Raw genomic sequence first — 19,830 nt, forward strand, 5'->3', positions numbered from 1 at the left:
AATAAAAAACAACAACTATGACTAGGTAGGTAGGTAGGTAGGTAGATAGATGGATAGATAAAAGCTTGCATTATGTGGAATTTTTTGTTTTTTGCTTTGTAAGGTTGTATTTATATAGTGCCACCGCCTATTCACTTTTGTTGGTTAATGGATTCTATCCAAGTAAAACTGAATTCTGAACTGTTCAGCAGATGGTGTCTCTGTATTGTGTACAAATGTAAATATTTAAATTTTAAAATATTTTCAGTATTATAAAAGAAAAAAAGAAGCCTGTAAAAGAACCAAACCTTCTTTAATCTTGTGAATGGAGTCAGATACACCATCCAGTCTTCCACAGGTGCCTTCCAGCTTTGAAAGCCTTTTTTCTAAGCCATCTGCAGATCGTTTACAGTCTCCCATCTCTACTAGAACAGTGTTTTCAAGTCTTCGAATATCTTGGTCTATCCCATCCAAACGATCATGGCTTTTCTCCGTGTGCTCTGTCACCTCCTGCTGAATTTTGTCCAGCTCAGAGATAATCTTGTCCTTGGTGTTTCCTGTTGAGAATTATGAATGTTATCTAAGAAAGCTGCAGTAAATAATACACAGTGCCACTGTTAAACTGATGGACTCACCAAGGTCAGTAATAACACTGCTGTGTTTCTGCACCGTGTGTTCCAGTCCCTTCAGGGTGTCATTGATGGAGCTGAAGGTGAGAATGACCTCAGACAGTTCACCCTGCAGCGTCTTCAACTGGTTGTTGTTGATGGAGCCCCCAATTACACTGTGGCCATCTAAAGGCTTTTCAGTATCCAACCCAGGGCCATTTGTCCCCTCACTGCCCGCAGCAGAACCATCTATTGGAGGTTTGTGTCACACGGACCTTTGATTATTTATCAGATATAAGACCAGATGGAAAACATCTCTGTCCCACTAGGTTCACTGGAATGGTTCACACACAAGTTATACGTATCTGCTTTTCTAAATGTGATTTTTCCCTAATGAAACTATATGAATTAGTTGTATTAAAAGCAAAGGTTTACAGAAGCAGCACTTAATAGGTTCATCTGACCTGTGGGCTTATTGAAGCTGGGTTTGCACTGGCTCTTGCACCTTTTGACATCTTCTTGGAGCAAGTGTACTTCATCTTGCAGGTTCGAACAGATGTGAAAGCAGCCATCTTTCTCTGAGTCCAGTCTTACTTGGAGTCTGTTGATGTGACCTTGCATGTTTCCCAGTGCATCCTGGGAATCGTTTTTCAGTCTTTGTAGCCCTTGTTCCACTTTACTGCACAGCTCACAGTCGTGGCCCAGCATCTCCACCTCTGTCACAATTCGGTTGAAGTGCTCACCATGATCGCCAGTCAGAGATTTTATCTTACGGACATCATGGCTCAGGTCCAAAACCTGTATGTTGGTTGAAACGTTCATTCATTAGGATCATGTTAAACTAACCCAAATACTGTATAACCCAGCAGGCACACAACCAACCTTCAACATTAAAATGTGGTTAAAATAATGTCAATTATTGTTGTGATGTTAATGTAAACAACATGCTTGTAAAAAATACCTATAAATCAACACTGAAATTTATATTTTTCGTGGTGTTGAAAACAACATTTAATGCTAAAAGGATTTGTTAAAATTGCAAAATCTTAACAAAATTTTGACATTAAGACGTTGCCCAACAATGTTGATTTATCTCAAGATCAAAACATAATCCAATGGCCATTCAACCATGATCATGACATGGAGACAACTACTGTATGATTCAAAGGTAAAATGCCTGCTGGGAATAATGCACTTTATTACCAGAATTGTACACTAGAATATAAAAACTATGCACACAAATACACAAACAACATTTCATCGTCACTAAAAACCTAATCTAATCCAATCTAATCTAATCTGTCTAATGTCCTAATTCAAATGTGCTGACTGTCTCAGGAGCTGCAACATTCTGTATTACTTGGTTTGGTTTAGTTAAATACTGCCAAAACACAACAAAAGATAAGAGTTTTTCTTTCCCCACTATAACTGTATAGTTATACTTTTAACTAATTTAGGTAGCTGAAGCTGATTTTGTAAGATGACGTCTGTGGACAATCGCCCTCGTGAGACCACTTGGCAAAATTAGACTAGCAATTTACAACACAACAATGCGAGTTTGTATTTGGCTTTCTATAGAACTGCGTTTGGCTTTGTGCGTGTTCTGTCGGGATCTGAATTTAATGACATGATGAGTTTTGTTGTGAGGTTATCCTCCTCTCTGCAGCCTTTTTGTCCAGATGCTTCTGGGCAGTTAAAGGCCATACCAGCAGTGAGTGCAGTGAGTAAATCTAGTCTCTAGCTGCCCACTTTGTTTGTGTATGTTTAACCTTAAGTGCTTGAACCTATTGTTGTCTAATGATTATGATAAGCACATGACATGACGGGCACATGATTTCACTCCTATTGTAAATTTTTACACTGCTTTACATTTTGACAATTAGTAATTCATTTATGCAGTAAAAGCCCACTGATCACTAGATAGAACATATCCTGCCTTATTATATCTCTTGTGCTACACAAGTGCTTTGACTCACAACTTGGGGTTCAGTTTAATTCATGAAAAAGGAGAATTTGCATCCAATGTTGCTTCATTCAACATAATGCAAACTAGGTTCACATAGATAAATAGGGGAGGCTGTGGATAAGGAGGTAGTCATCAGGATCTTTGTCACTGATCCTGTCACACACTTTAATTTTGTGTAAAACCATTTAAAACAATTTCCCCTATTTGCATTTCATTATGATATTCAAACAAACACTAAAATGCCGACCTGGCTCTTACCTTGTCATATAGAGAGTCTCCGGACACTGACAGGTCTCTGACCCGCATGTTAAATCGTCGAATCTGATCCTCATTGGCCACAACCCTCCACTCCAAAGATTTTTCTGTTAAATTATCTCCTTGTCCTCCAACACCCGATAGTCTGGTGTTGGAGGTGTCTCCCCTTCCCGCTTCTGTAGTTCCTTCTCCTGCTTCCTGTGTTTCACCTCCAGCTCCACAGCTGCATTCTTTCAGTCTCTGGTTCACAAGGGAAGTCTTGTTTTCCAGCTTGTACAAATTTTTACTCAGGTCGCCAAATTTGTCCTTCAACAAGCCAACATCTAACTCTATATCTGAAATCCTAAACGCTTGGTCATCAAACCGATCCAGGAATACAGTCTTCAGGTCACCTAATTCTTGACGAAAGTAATCCTTTAGGTCACTCTCAAGGTATGCAGAGCTCTGTTCAGTTTGCTGCACAGTGTTATTGATACGCCTCTCCAGGTCCTTTAACCGATCATCCAGCCTGTCCTCTGCAATCACAGTATTTCTCCGATCACCAGTGATTCCACCACTACCTCGAATGCTGAGCTCCTTGTTCAGGCGGTTCTGCAGAGTATCAAAGTTCTCTGAGGCTGAGCTGATCTTGCGTTCAACATCTGTGATTCGATTTTGGAGGTCAGTGACTTTGTTGCAGCACCCTTGCAAAGGTGCTGCTTGCTGCTGCAGAGCATCTAGCCTCTGCTGATAGCGAAGGTCCATTGCATTTAGCTGCTTTTCTAGAGCTCGAATCCTCTCTCTGTCCTCCTGTTGCTTTCTGAGCAGATCCTCCACACCAGCCTGAAAAGCACATTAGTAACTTGACTTTTAGTGCTTCAAGGTTGAAGAAGCGAGGCTCAACTTAAGTGATTCATCCTATCAAAGTCAATGGTAGTTTATTCCTACACTAACAATAATAACTTTACTACTACTGACAGTGCTACAGTAATACTACAATTATAAAGCAATATTAGGCCACTTATTTACCTTGTGGGTAGTAGTATTAAGAGTGGTAGTAGTGGTACTGTAGTAGTAGTAGTAGTAGTAGTAATAGTACCACTTATGTTCTTACTGTTCAGTCGTTTACTCTGTTTTTTCTGGGTTAGTCATTTGTCTTAAAAATTTTTTTGTTAACTTTAGTGCAGGGGTGTGCAACCCTGGTCCTCGAGAGCCAGTGTCCTGCTGGTTTTCCAACTCTTCCTCCCCCAGCTGTTACTGATCACCTTGACCAGGTGTGTTTATCCAATTGGGTAATCAGCAGAGTGAGTTGGAAAATCAGCAGGACACTGGCTTTCGAGTACCAGGGTTGCAGACCCCGGCTTTATTGTGTTTATTTGACAGACAGGAAATTATTATTATTATTATTATTATTATTATTATTATTATTATTATTATTATTATTATTATTATTATTATTATTATTATTATTATTATGAAGAGATCAGCCTTTTCAGGTTTTACCTGACAGGAGGAGCAGGACAGTGAAACTCTTTTCTCGAGCTCCCTCAGAATCTCTTCCTTCAGAGAACTTAGCTCTTCTCCATCCTCATTGTGTTTCCCGTTCACCAAGTGGTTGTTGATGTTGACCAGGGTTTTATCATGAGCCTGTTAGAGGAGATACAATTCAGATGCACTTCTGCTTGAAGCAAAGATTTAAAAAACACTTTACACCACATCTGGAGTCCGTGCTTCAAGAATCACATGCAATCAATGCAAAGATGTATGCAAGGCATGGGTTTCAGTTGCCACATTCCTTGTGTCAAGCAACTCTTGAACAATGGACACCGTCAGAAGTGTCTTGATGGGCTAAAGACAAAAAGGACTGGACTGCTGCTGAGTGGTCCAAAGTTATGTTTTCTGATGAAAGTAAATTTTTCATTTCCTTTGGAAATGAGGGTCCAAGAGTCTGGACGAACAGACGAAATGCACAGAATTCATGTTGCTTCAGAAGTTTGCACAGCCAGTGATGGTTTGGGTGCCATTTTATCTTTCTGGTTTTGATCCACTGTGTTTTCAGAGGTCCAAGGACAACATCGCCGTTTAACATATGGGATGCCGAATGAAAAAGGAGCACCTATAACATGTTTTCTCACATTTAGTTAAATGTGCAAAAGTCTAAATGTAAATGTTAAATGTAAATGTAAATGTAAATGTAAATGTAAATGTTAAATGTTAAAGGTTAAATGTAAATGTTAAATGTTCCCTGAGTGTAAACTCATGAATTGTAATTGAAAGATCAGAGACGCAAACTCAAACGCCTCAAACAGTGCGCGCAAACCCCGCCCACATCTGATCTGGAAACTTTTGCTTTTAGCCTGGACGTAACTTTGGCTAGCTAGTAAAATTAGCTAACTAATTCTCCACCGGCGCCACAGAAATATTCTATTTAAACCTACTTAACTCCCCATTTATGGTGTTTACAACAGAACAGCAGTTTGAAGTGGACCCTCAGCCCGCACACCTGCCGTTACAGCCCGTTTAATCTCTCCCAACGGGAAGGAGTCGGAGCTGGCGGCCATGATGGCTTCGACTTCAGGCTTCTCTCCAGTATTGTCGTCCACTGATCCGAGGTCAGATGCGGGCGGAGCTATGCGTACTGTTTGACGTGTTTGAGTCCGCGTCACTGATCTAGGAGCCCCAACCTAACATACATATTTTTCATGTTCATACTTTCCAGTTGGTCAAGATTCCTAAAAATCCTTTCTTTGTTCTGGTATTAGGTAAAATTCTAACTTTTTGAGATACTGAATTTGGGGTTTTCATTAGTTGTCAGTTATATTTATCACAACTAAACCTGAAATTTCACGTGTAGTTTCACAAATTTCACACCAGCTGCCAACAAATTTATTCCATGATTGCTCTCATGGTTTAGCCTCTGCCAGAAAACAGCAGGCTGACGCCTCAACCACAGTCCAACTAATGTGTAAAGTCTGGTGAATAAGAACATGCTGCGTGTTTCCGCTGTCTGAATGGTGTAGTCTTTTCTGTAAGCTAACTAACATTAAAAATAAGTTAAAGGAAAACTTTTCAAGAGGGGTTGACCAAAACGATGTCGGGTAATATTTAAGAATAAAGAGACACTAAGGTTCCTCCATAATTTCTATGCAGAGAAGTTATCATTTATTTCTTTCTAAGAAGCCTCGGCAGATTGTTTGCCATGTGCTCAAAAACTATAACTAGTGCTTCCTGGTTTCCTCTGTACCTGTGGTTTGGGCTGAGAGGGGGCGGAGCCAGCCTGCAGGGGTGCTACTGGTCTATTGTTTGTCCTCACGTATGCACACAGCAATAATATTCAATGGCCAGATGCCCTGCTGTAGATATTTTAGATTCTTTAGCACGCACAGTCTGATATTTGTGGTTAGTTGTATGAGCCAGAGTACAGTGCCAACGAGTTACGCCATATGGAGGAGCACGAGGCTTGGTTTTATTTTCTTATGCTTTGTCTGTGTGTTATTTGCCTTTTCCTGTTATTCCCTTTCGTGTCATCTCCTGCGCATTTGTTAGGCATATAAAATGTGGGGTTTCGTTGTGTTGTAAGTATCAGACTACTAGCCAACAGACTTAGTGGACTTCCAGTCATCTTGGGGGCTGATCATTCTGTGTTTTTGGAGGCCTGCACTGTAAGCTTTAAGTTTGAGAAAATGTTGATAGTGGTGATGCAAGTAATTAAGAATGGACTGTCATAGTAATTATAGTAATAATTATGGTAGCTAACAGTTTTCTCCTTTAGGATCTAACTGACAAGAACTCCTACAGTTAAATTCTGTATTCTGACTGGCGACAACTTGTGCCTATTATAATAATAATCAATAATAATCGAATAATTAATGAAGTAGCTACTGCAGTTCATAGATGTTAATCAAGGAGGTTTTGGTAAAGGCTCAATCTCGCCATGGTGAGAATACATTTTCAAATTAATGCGCCTGACGGTGGGGGTAGGGGATGTGAGCGTAAACATCGAGTAGAACCGGTTCTACTCAAAACAGCACAAAGCATGTAAAGTTCACAAGAGTTCACAATTTGGCAGCACGGAAAATTACTCAGATTTCCTTGCAGCATCGGATTCTCCCACCATAATGATTCAGGCCCAAAAGCCCTTGTTGCAGCAGACCTGTACGTAATGACACACCCCGGTTTCTGAAGCTGCAGTTTCAGTGCATCGAGTTGTCTCACAATGTTGTAAACAGAAAAGCCAGCTCTGCTATGTCTTTACCTTTACATATTTCATCACAGCGCAAAACATCTTTTCAGTACTTTTCCTAGGCTTAACCACCTATATTCTCTGTGATATGGTAGTGATATATATATATAAACGCTTTTTTTCAGAAATTAAAATTGAAAGCCTGCTCCCACCGAGGCTTGAAGTGGAGCTAAAAACTTTAAAGTCACCATGACTTGTAGAAGTTGCAAATAGGTCTACGTATATTATACAGCTTTTCAGGCCATCTACAGGCCAAAAATATGTAACACCCAATGTGATGCGTTGAAAATATAGTGAGAACGCAGGACAAAATGGCAACAGATCACAGCAGAGGCTGACACTTAACTGTTACAATTGTAGATGATGATGATTTTTTTGCTTCAGCCATTATCTTCAGGAGGTTTGTTTATTCTGGGCCATTCGTTATTTATGTAGTGCAGAGTACCTGTTTTTATATGGCTGTATAGTATTACTGAATATTAAAAAAGGTTTTTTGAATTTTTAAACATAATTCTAACATACTTATGAAGCAATGTTTTTTTTATGTAGAAGTTATGCTTTGTAAATTAAATATTAATTTTCGCTTACATTTAACATATTCGCTTATGCTCAATACTTAAATCATCACTATTTAGGTCTGTCCACTTTAGATTTAACACTGACCAAAGAACTGATGAACTATAACTGAAAAAAATATTTTTTTTCTATGTTTTTTGTCACAAAAAGCCTTAAACATCCACGTACAGAAGGAAAATATACTCACCTGTGTGCGGTTTTCCAGTTGATCCAGTTTGGCCTGAATGCTGTGGATTGTCTCTTTGATCTTTGGCTGAGCCGCATCAGCAGGATTTCTGCCCCCTGAAGAGGTTTCTCCTCCACTCAAATAAGGTTTGACGTTGTCCTGCTTGAAGTTATTGTTCAGGGTATTCAGGGTGGACTGCAGGTCCTGGACATTCTTGGTCAGACTCTGGATCTTTTCGTCCATTTGTCTAATTTTCTCATTTTCAGCTTGTTCTGTAAAAGAAAGACATATACTCATCATAAATTTATCAATGAAAGAATTACAAATAAGACTAAATGACGGCGTATTTCTGCCTCTCTGGTCAAATTACACCCTCTGTCCGTCCATCTATATCTAGACTCGTTGCCCATTGAGACAGTCAGATCATCAACGGTTAAAGCAATAATGTTCTTGCAGTCAAGGAAGCACACATCCAGCCATCAGAAATGAAAAGAAAGGTTTAACAAAACACAAAGAGAAAAGAAGGGCCAACAATTACTTGCAATTTATTTTAAATGTTTGTTTATTCATGGAGCTTCCTTTGCAGCATAATGTGTATAACTACATTCATTGTACACTCTATGTACTGTCCTCACAGCATATGCACTGTGATCTGATAGACAGCCAGCAAACAGAATAAAAAATTAATAGTTCACAGAAGGTGTTTGTTTTTTGCCTTATATCACTCATTGTAACTGAAATAAACAGAAAAGGATCAATTAATAAAAGAGGTATGGTAACACCTATAATAAGTTGAAAAGGTTGTACACTTAAAGTTAATCACATTCACAAAGACATAATCATTTAATTCAGGTACAAATTTTAGTGTTTCTGTTTCACCTAATTTTTGCTAAACGGGCAATAATTTACAACATCCTGGCTGAACTACGTTCTTGTCTGACCTTTACAGTAGCAGTGTTTTGCATTGCAACTACAATAAAAAATCCTTTTCCACTGAGAAAACCCCACTTAGCCAGACTGAGCAGTTTGAGCTCCTGTGTGTTACATGTACACTGTTACACTGTCTGAGTGTGTGACCTTTCACCTTCTGAATGATTATTAGTGAAAGATCACTTACGATTATGTCCTCCACCCTCTCTATTGCTTGCCCCTCCTTCGCCTCCCTGCTGAGTTCTAGAGGTGGATATCTGGGGCACTGCTCCATCAGCTGGGCCATTGGCACAGTTTTCTCCACTATAACCATGGCAACACTTCCACTCCATCTCTGTCACCATTTTGTAGGCCACCTTGTAACGTGGCCTCATGTAGGTTCGATATCTGTATGAGTCACAAGAGAGAGCATGTGAATTAACCCACTCACATACAGCCTTAAAGCTAATCATTTACTATAGTAGTTCTTCTCCAAAACTCTGTTATCTGACTATTTCCTTAACATTTAATTTTACTGGAACAGATCTTACAGGGTTTCGGTTATTGCATACACTCCATAGGGTTGCTCTTCTGAAATGTGAGTCAGAAGAAGTTAGAGCTGTAGATGTGTTCTTCACATACAGTAGAGTGAAATTTTAAGTTGTTTTAAAAACATGAAATTTTGCTTTAATCGGTTGTCAATGTGACAATGTTGACACACACATATATATATATATATATATATATATTATAATTATATGTGTGGTACAAAAACAAATGAAAACGATTTACAGACAAAGTAATGAGGCATCTACCAGCTCAACATTCACTGACACATCATGGAAGGCAGATAAAGTCATCATCATCATGTGCTTGTTTGTGTATACTCACACTACCACCCTGCTGCACTGTCCACTGCCCCAGCTGCACGGATGATAGTCAGGTTTTACGTAGGTTTCTACTCCATCCTCAACCACACAGCTCACTGTCTTTGTCACCACAAATGCACACCAGTTTCTGTTGAACACACAGACATTTAGTTCACATTTTCCACATGTAAGTTGTCATGTTGGTTATAAATATTTTCCTGACCAGTGTTTTTTTAATAAACATTTTGATTTCCACCTGCAACTTCCAGTTTATGAATAATGAAACTTGTGATAACAACAAGTTTCATGTGAATGTTCTTGTGGATACAAACTGGTAATTACTCAGAATGTGTCCTGCCACAGCAAATGATTGTTGGTTGTTATTGGTAAGCTTTTACGCTGAATGCTCTGCCTCACACAAACCCACTGTTTATCCAAGCTCAGAACAGGGACAGAAGTCACTGAAACTCCTGTGGCTAGATTTCAACCCGCAACCTTGGCATGGCCAGCACAGCACTACGCAACTGCGCCAGCAACTCCACGTGTTAATAATGGTGATAAATGTGTATCTGTGTGGGCTATGTCCACACAAACTGCAACTCTTTGTGCTAAATTAAATGATTATTCGCGTCTGGAATCCACAACAACAAGCTGCAATTAGATTTTGCATCAGATTCTTGGTACTTGGAGATTTGTGTTCTCTTGTGTCCTAGTTTTACTGTTCACAATTTTAAAACTGCATTGTTAGATATTTTCCCAAAATACAAGTCTTTGCTAAAAATAAACTTTAAATATGGATCTACACATACAGTAAATACACTTAGAGATTTTGGAACTGAAACTAAAAAATGTTTCACAAAATAAAAATGTATTGTCATTTTCACCATGCACAAAGATATTAAACGCCATCCAGTGTGCCATTTACACAGTTTAACCTATGGTTATAAATCAATAAGACCAACACATCCAATCTTTTGTTCTTTTGCACAAGTCCAAATATTACAGTGTGGTTATTGTTAGGTAGGAACCAGTGAAATTTGGTGAAGAACGTTGTTTTAACAGCAGCAAGACACAATGGATGGAGCAAATTTGTTTCAGGTCTTGTGTATTTGTATTTGGTAAAGGAAGGGGAGCATTGTGGCCTTCAGAGAACCTCCATAATTTCAAGATCTTTTAGCCAAACCCTTGCACTTGCTTCCAAACACATCCAATCTAGCGCGACCCAACACTGACCCAACACACAAAAATAATGCTTTGACACTAACACAGAGAACATGAAACTACAAGCAAAGCCATGATCAACCTGTCACATTTGCTCCTTTTCAGGAAAACAAGAAAAATATGAGAATAATTCACTCAAGGTCTAAATTTATTTGTCAAGCACTTGTTTCATGTTCTTAGTCCTCCATCTCGCTGAAAAAATAAAAACAAATTATGATCTAAGAGCAGAGCAGCAATTCCTTGAGGAGCAGCAGCTGCACCTCTGGGCTTGCGGTCGCTCCCTTCAGGCTGTGTGCTGTCCAGCCTCACATCAGTTTTCTCTGATCAAAATAAGTAATTATGTCCCACACATGTCGATAAACACATTGAGCAGGTTGTAGAAAGTCTCAATGTAGCTTTGAAACAGAAACTGAACCCATTAAATGATGATTTATGTAGGCTTGTCACACCTCAGGTTTTCCTTAGATTAAATACAGAAATGAGTAAATGCAGAGATTCTACTGAAGAAATTGTTGTGTGCATGTTTGTTTAACAATAAAAAAATATGATATTATATATATTATATAGATTTCTATTGTATGTTAACATAATTATACTGTCAGGTGATAATGATTATGCTCTGTCCCACCTGACTGCACATCACGGGTAGGAACCGTTTTGGAATCTGTTTTGATTGATCTACATCATCTACCTGGAAACAGTTGAAACAGTGAGATTCCAGGATGAGAAGTGTCCTTGGGCTCTTTGAGACTAAGGGAACAGGAACAGCGCAGTCCACAACCTTCTGAGTCAAGTTAATGATCCTCTGAAGGAATCTACTGAGCGACTGTGTGGCTGGTGCCGCAAACGTGTAATAATGTTGACGGAATGAGCAACACCAGAAACCCAGCCCAGAATATAACATTTAGCAGATTACGCTTACAATGGAGAATGTTGATTTGCTTGATATCATCATGATTCCTCTTCTGAAAAATATTTCAGAATTCCCCAGAAGAGTCATTTATGTTCTGAGTATGGAACAAACTGCACAGTCACAGGACTGAAAAGTCCATCTATACCTGAAAGACAAGATGGTTTGTCCACATGGAGTAAATAGGATTATCTACATCATGTTGGAATTTATGACACCATTCATCAGAACAAATCAAGGTTTATCAGCAGCTTCAAGTTATACTCATCTAACAGGACCTGCTAAAGCTTCTAGGCCCTGAAGAGCTAAGGGCCTAGGGAATATTCTGACAAACAGGATTCTGAAAGATAATATTTGGTCAAATTACTTCTTTCCTTTATTTGTTCCTGGATCTCTTTTTTATTTAAACAATGGGACTGGATTTTATTTCTCATGTTGAAATTCACTTGATGTGTTGAGTGCTACACTGTATGTTCGTTTTCATGTCCATGGGAGGACCACAGCATAGCCTGTGTCAGGGCGGATGAACACAGATTCACACAGGTTTTGTTGAAGTGGCGCAACCTGCCTCCCCCCTGTGTTGCGCAGGTAACGGCCCAATTTATAGAACAAAGTCAGCCGTTCAGCTACAGCAAAGTACAAATCGACTGCCCTAAGTAGTCCTCCAAAAATGAGTTTTGGCTGCTCTGTAGGCATGCTAATGTTGAGACAGAATCTATATGGAAAAGAGTTTTTCACTTAGCAGGATTCAACCCAGGAAATTACTCATCTGGGTGGATGTTCATTGTTTGCTGAGGAGCTCACAGCTGCTTCATCACTAAAAGAAGGCGGAGGAATGTTTAGATATGGTTAAGTGTGTCTGTAGTAATCTGATGTCTGCGGGAGATCTCTGTATACAAATTTCTTACTTTTTACTTCATACAATTTGTTGCTAATAATAAATGTTTTAATAAACAAGAACATTGGTTTATTTAAGATGTGCATGTTCGTAAATATAGATAATTAATATTACCCGACTAAAACAGCATGCATAATGTTGGGATTTTTATTATTCAGACTCTTTGTTGATCTGCGACTTGTCTTTTTGAATTTTTGCTAAATCCAACTAGGATTTTTTATTATATTTGACCCTGTGTTTGAGGAGGGATGTGCCAAATTCTAGGATTGTAACACACAACCTCTGTTATTTAACCTGGAACCAGTAAAAAGACAGAAATCAAAGTGAAGTTTAGGTTTTCGTGACTCAAATAACACGCACTCACTAGATAAACCGGTAAAAACAGGACACAACTGGTGCTAAATGAGGTGGAGTGACTATGACAGATGAATTAAGAACTAGGCGAGTCAGAACCAAGAATCAGAGGGGAGAGACAATGCACACAAAATGGCAAGAACCAGATAAACGCAGCAGACTGACAAATCAGAACCTAATGGGAAAAGCTGCTTTTAGCTACTATGTTGCTCCCATATAAACCCTCAGCAACTCATGCACTTACCACAACCTGATTCCAGGTCAGCAGAGAAGAGGCCATCACCTGTATATCATGCTTAAAGCGCTTTGCCTGCCATATACTGTACGCACACTGACACGCCGATGGCAGAGCTGCTAGGGTTCAGCATCTTGGTCAAGGACAGTTGAACACATGATCAAAGCAGGAGCTGGGAACTGGGCGACTGCTCTACATGAGCCACTCTACGTTAGAGCAGCAGCTTTCTCTTCCGTGACAATGAGGAAATGGTCACATATCCATGTAGTCGAAAGTTGGCCAAGTTTGTCACAGGGCACTTTATGGTGTAGTGTAGCTGGGGTGACTCCTGACTAAGACACATGCTTGTGCCCTGGTGCAGGAAGGCTGACATTCTCCTGTGGGAGCTGTGAATTTCATACAGTATATCAGCCTTTAAATGATTTTAATCCACGATGTAGAATACATGCACAAGCATTCGCTGAACCCAATTGCTGCCTCTGGTTTCACCTCTTCAGATAAACACAGTCAAGCAACAACATCGCCACATACACAATGACACTAGAAAGGGTGTTCCTTCAATCCCACTGAGGCTCAGCAGCTGCAGATTAAGGCAATGAAGAGGGAGGAGTCCCTGCGTTCATCCAAAACTGTGTTTTAGCCACAACGCGCTACAACGTTTACATCAACAGCGTTACCATGGAAACACATCTGGGATGAACGCTGTCACACGGCCATAGTCATAGCTACTATTTCCTGTCCACCCTTTCACAATAAAACATTTGCTTCCCAATTTGGCACCGATGTCACTTCTTCCCATCCCCCACGTTTCTTATCGTCATTAACCATTACGTGAACGTGTCAACATACCTGTGTCTGCTGGCGACGCGAGGTCCGTGCGCGTGCCCGCCTGCGTACAGGCCATTGGGGGTTCGCAGCTGGAATGCGTCCTTGGCGTGTCCACAGAGCGCCAGCAGCAGCAGGAGGCGCGCAGCCATCGCTGATCAGTACTCGATCAATAACTTTTTCAAAACTGAGACAGGGCGGCAAAAACTCCCGTCTCCATGGAGACAAAAGGTTTCCGCAGAGTCCGTCAGTCCTACATGATCAGAAACCGGACTCTGCTGGCCACTGTCCGTCTCCCGAATCCTGCCCTGGTTCTACTGGTCCAGATGGCTAATCCGGTTCGCTGCGGTCACAGTTAGTCCATCAGAACTCAAAACAAAGAGAAGAAAAAGTTGCGACAGACTGAACCGAGTCCAGCTGCTCCTCCTCTTCATCATCACCGCCCCACCGAAGTGGCACCGCCCCTCCTGAAGGGGAAACCGGACACGTGCGACTCTGCTCCCACACCTGCATCACTGTACTGACAGTCGGCCAGTAAAGAGACTGGGCTTACTGGAAACTAAAACAAGAGCAAGAGAAAAGTCTACATTTTCTTTTTTTCTTATCCAGGTTTTGAGACCAAGGAGGGTTTGGTTTAATGTCTTTTTAAATTTAATGAAACCAATTTCTTTTTTTTCCCCTTAAATTAATGTCACAAAACATTTTGAAAAGTAAAATATAAATACATTTATAATTATACTTTTTAAAGTTTTACCAGGTCAAATGTGATACATCGGTGTGTTAACCTTTCCAAAGGTGAGTCTTTGATGTGGTGATGAGCTTAGGCAATTAACACATTTGGTTTAATCTAACTTTAACCGTTACTGCACGTGAAAAGTTCCTGTTATTCACTCCAGAGATAAAATAAGTTTAAATACAATAATGTCAGTAACTGCATGTAGCTGTAACCTGATCTCTTAATGTAACTGTACTGCAGATGTTGGATCATCTGTCACTCTGACGTCTAACACAAACACAGTGGAATCTGCTCTGACAATAACAATAATCAACAGTTAGAGTGTGTGTTTGCTTTATTTGTCAGGGTGTACCAAGCATCTCTGTCGCCACTGAGGTAAAACAACACAAATCGTGCTCCTTCACTGTGTCGCCAGACCCCAGGAGTAATTCTAAGACCAAAGGTTTGGATTCGTTAATAAATTCAGTTTTTAAAAAAAGCTTCTCTCTCTAAAACTAGAGAGACAGCAATCTCGTCTTCTATACCCAGTGATACAGGATAAAGAGGAGAGTGCAGTGAAGCACATCTTTATCAGATCAGCGCTATGTGTCAACCCCCCAAGCTCTGACACTGACCACACCCCCTGGTGATAAGGGACCACCCAGACTCCATCACTCACACTAACCACTGTTTTCACTTTTATGGCTGTTTTTAAATAGACCTTCTGTATTATACACATTCCAGAAGTAAAGCCTGTAATACCTAAGTTTGAATTTTAACTTGAGCTTGTGTTGAATTCTCTAACTGCATACACACATACAAATATATAGAGATAAGAGCTGCTATTTCACAAAACAGAGCAAACCAAACCACTGAACCACTGATCCTTTAGTGCAGGGGGGGCACACTCAGACCTCCCTGGCCAATCCGGCTGTCCCTGTCACAGCTACTACTGATCACCTCTATCAGGTAAGTATAGTCGATCCACAGATAGATGAGCCAACTGACACCTGATCAAGGTGATCATCAGGGAGAGCTGGAAACAGCAGGATAATGGCTGCAGAGGACTGAGTGTGACCCTCCTGCCTTAGTGGGTTGTCAACTTCTGGCCATGTTGGCTAGAGGATCCTAAACTCCCATTATGTTACAGACCATTTCACTAATTTAATTTCAACCACTGTAAACTGCTCAGAAGAACAGGCTTCATTAAAGGCAGACAGTCAACAAACAATATGAATAGACTAATTAACTAAATTGATTATGTCACCACCACCACAAATTAGAGTCAGCCATTGTTCTTAGATGCAGAAAAAGCTTTCAACAGAGTGAACAGGAAGTTTCTTTTAGCCACTCTGCATACATTTGGCTGAGAACTCATTTGGGAACTCATTAATACCTGTAGACTGGATCCAAATATGATAAAGTTCAGCAAATTCCGCACTCAGAACAAATAGTCAAACCTCACCGAAGTTTATTCTGCATAGAGGGACCAGACAGGGCTGCCCACTCTCGCCATCACTATTTGCAATATTTATTGAACCTCTAGCTGCAGCAATTAGATAGTGAAATTAACAATTAGCAATTAGCGTGAATGAATTATTAGAATAGCCACAAAAACAGTTTATCATAAAATAGGTTTATATGTTGATGATGTATTGTTGTTCCCCCCGAAGGCCTCTTGCGGTAGATAAATTCTCAATGGTCCGACCTGTGGGGTGGGTCCCACTTTATTCTAGCAGGGGTGGAAATCCAGGGGCGGGTCTCTCTGGGTGCGGGGGCTTCTCCACGTGGGCTCCCTACAGGCCAAGGGTGCTCTGGCTCCAATTCCTGGGACTGACCCTCCTACTGGAGGGAGCATTTGCTTATGATTCTTCCAGGCTGGATGGATGTTGAACCAACAGTGGCCAGGTCTGGCCCCTGGTGTTGTCTGTGTAACTGCCGCAGCTCTGCCTGGGAGGACCTTTGAGGTCCACATCCTCTTTACTACTGCAACTAAAGGTGTGAGGGCTGACTGGCTGCTGGGTTTAAACTAAAGGTGTGGGTACTCACAGGCTGCTGGGTTTAAACTAAAGGTGTGGGGGCTCACTGGCTGCTGGGTTTAAACTAAAGGTGTGGGGGCTCACTGGCTGCTGGGTTTAAACTAAAGGTGTGGGGGCTCACTGGCTGCTGGGTTTAAACTAAAGGTGTGGGGGCTCACTGGCTGCTGGGTTTCTTCTTAAGCCTGATCTTAAAGGTGGAGAGTGTGTCAGCTTCGAACCTGAACAAAGAGCTGGTTGCACAGGAAAGTCATGCCAAGGATGTTTGTGTTCATCAACCAATGAAGGACAGATGAAGTTTAATCTTCAGATAACAATAATCTGGACCCAGACTCTATTTTTCTGACTTTATGCTTCATATACCGTAAATCCAGGATCAAGACACAGCAAACAAGAACAACTTTAGCTGACAAAGGTTTTGTCTTTGCTTTGCTACAATAAGACCTGCCGTTTCAACCTGTCTGAGAAGGCTCTGTCATTTCCTCCGGCTTCAAGGTCTGAGAAGTCTACTCAGCTGCTGGTTTCAGCAGTTGATAAAGTTCAACCTGTGTCTTTAAACAGAAACAGCTTCATATTTAGTCTATGTCTGCTGCGGGGCGCCTAATCTAAACTCAGCTAGCAGAGCATACCTGGGGCCCAGTTAACCCTTGCTTTGCTTCCTCCCTCTCCCGTTTCCTCGAATCTATCATCCGTGCTGCAGCGTGATGGGTTTTCCACTGTGGCCCAGGATGATGTTATGAAGAATCACGTCCCAACTATTCTCTTCGTTTGTTTTACTTCCTTCTGGATTTTCTTTCCACAAATCAACAAATTCTTGACAAACTTAATCGCTGAGCTTCAGAGACACGACAGCAGAGGACCATCACCTCTACTGTAGAAGAGAGACGCTCCTCAAAACGTTTCTAGCTTGATTTTATGCAATACGAACACAGCAATGGATTTGTCACATTCTGTCTCTGATGTCAGTAATATGAAACAAGATGTCAGATTAAACATACAGGTTAATTTTTAGCATTAATGTGTATCGATCAACATGAGTCAGTAACAACGAGCATCCATCATCCAATATGGAGCATGTCCCAGTTGTAATGGGGTGAAGGGGGATGTTTGGACCTACAAAGACAGATTCATTTACACTGCTCGGCTCCAGTTAACCTGGACGGAGGGAGGAAGGCCTAGAGAGAAGTTCACAAGCAGAGAGCACAGAGAGGAGGGTCATGGGTTTGAATCCCAGTCCTTCTGGCTGAAGGGACAGTGTTAGCTTGAAAAAGGTAGAGCTGGGAAAGATGAACAACTGTGAAACTGCATAAAACGAGAAATGAAAAATGAGAAATAAAGAAGGAAATTTCTTGATTTTACTATCACATTTTTTTTATCAATATAACATAAAATATAAGTAAACTAATTATAGTACCTTGGGAAGTATCACTATGTCCACTTCTGTTGTCTGTTAATAATTCAGTAACTCAAACTGAGCCTTTCAAACATTTTGTTTCTAACTGTGTAGAAATCAAACTTCTTCCTCTGCACCGCCTCAGGCAGCTGGAAATCATTACATGCTGCTCCCTCCCCCTCATCCTCTGCCTCACACAGCTTGCCTGTGTTTTTACCACAATATAAATCTATGAAGAACTAAACCTACTGTGGCAAGTTCAACAGTTACTGTTTGGTTAGATCAAATTCAACAAACTGTTGCTGTGTTATTATTATTATTATTATTATTATTATTGATTCCAGCAGTGCAGAATTAGATTCAGCCCCAAGAAGTATGATTTTCAATAGGTACTTGCTTTCTGATCAGAACAAACTCCATTCCTGCAGCTGTGTTGCTGAAAACCATACAGTTAGCACTTGAACCCTGGAAATGTGAGAAACTAAACAGACAGAAAATCCTGCAGATGTTTGTGTAAATGTAAACAGGAAGCTCCTCTTCCCCTCTAACCCCCCATTACAGCGAATGCAGCAGGTCAGTACACACCTCAAAGTAGTTCTAGTTTTAACTCGTGGGCAACCTTTTAGTTTTCCTTTTATCTGTGAGAGCAACCAAAAATGGGCAAAGCAATTTACCTCTGGGATTAATAAAGGTTTTTGAATCTCGAATTGTTTCTTGGTTTGAAAAAACTTTGGATACACCTGGTTTCTTCAAGCTAAAGGAATTTCTAGTCTGCTCAGAATTTGTAAAGATTCTTAAAGCAGACTTGAGGTCAGTAAGGTCATATGAGGACATGAGTAAACTCTCTCCATTGTGTGTCTATCTGAGATGGAACGGTGGAGGTAAATCCTGGAAGAAGCAGACCTGGATTTATTTCCCTCAGAAGCGTTCATTTTTAATTGTTTATTTTTTATTTAAACATTATCTAACTAAAAAAATAACTATTCACTTTAACTCACTTTCTCAGAAACGTGTGCAGATTGTAGGACGTAATGTAAAATGACTGGCCAATTAGTAACCTGGCGGTTCAAATATCTCCTTTGGTTTGTGTCTGATACTGGGGAGCCAGGGCCTCCCTGTTGGTGTGCATGGGTGGACCTGGCAGTGGAGACCTGGCACTCTGTGTTCGAGGGGTGCCTCTGGGGGTGCCTGGCTGTGCCCGGAGGGGTGTTTCCCCACGGGATGCTGCCCCTGCTTCGATGATGTGCTGCCTGCCACCACCAGTCTGACACCCTCTGGTTGCTCAGGCCTGCAGCAGAGGAGCGGAGCGGGGTTGGTGGGAGGGGCTAACCGGGTTGCGGTCTTCAATGAGCCCTGGGCTGGGGTTGGGCCTCTCTGCACAGCCGCACAGTATGTGTTTTGATTCAGCAGATCAGCTGTGCAGACACACGATTCACACTGCTCAAACTTGAACATGAATCCTTAAGAATGTGGTGTCTCACACTCTCTCTGGCGCACACACACACACACACACACACACACACACACACACACACACACACACACACACACACACACACACACACACACACACACACACACACACACACACACACACACACACACACACACACACGGTCTATTGTTGTTATCGCAGTTGTCTTTTGTTCCATCATTAAAGTCTAAATACAAAAAAACAAAACACTAGACATCG

At 40.9% G+C, this 19,830-nt stretch overlaps 1 protein-coding gene across 4 annotated transcripts in view; it reads right to left on the reverse strand.

Moving 5' to 3' along the window:
* Window positions 1-14,444, reverse strand: part of LOC114851960 (EMILIN-1-like) — a 20,392-nt gene extending 5,948 nt beyond the window's left edge. For 3 of the 4 annotated variants that reach the window (XM_029143900.3, XM_029143903.3, XM_029143902.3), the window contains exons 1-9: window positions 14,018-14,444; window positions 9,573-9,698; window positions 8,890-9,089; window positions 7,794-8,044; window positions 4,291-4,434; window positions 2,812-3,630; window positions 1,052-1,385; window positions 615-836; window positions 288-536 (exon numbers count right to left, since the gene is read on the reverse strand). In XM_029143900.3, the coding sequence (XP_028999733.1) occupies window positions 288-536; window positions 615-836; window positions 1,052-1,385; window positions 2,812-3,630; window positions 4,291-4,434; window positions 7,794-8,044; window positions 8,890-9,089; window positions 9,573-9,698; window positions 14,018-14,145 (2,473 nt within the window). In that variant the 5' untranslated portion in view covers window positions 14,146-14,444. The remainder of the gene's footprint in view (window positions 1-287; window positions 537-614; window positions 837-1,051; window positions 1,386-2,811; window positions 3,631-4,290; window positions 4,435-7,793; window positions 8,045-8,889; window positions 9,090-9,572; window positions 9,699-14,017) is intronic. The other variant, XM_029143901.3, reaches the window with a different exon arrangement.
* Between the last annotated feature and the right edge of the window lie 5,386 nt (window positions 14,445-19,830).

Source organism: Betta splendens, chromosome 3 (genome assembly GCF_900634795.4).
Source record: "Betta splendens chromosome 3, fBetSpl5.4, whole genome shotgun sequence".
Lineage (NCBI taxonomy): Eukaryota > Metazoa > Chordata > Actinopteri > Anabantiformes > Osphronemidae > Betta > Betta splendens.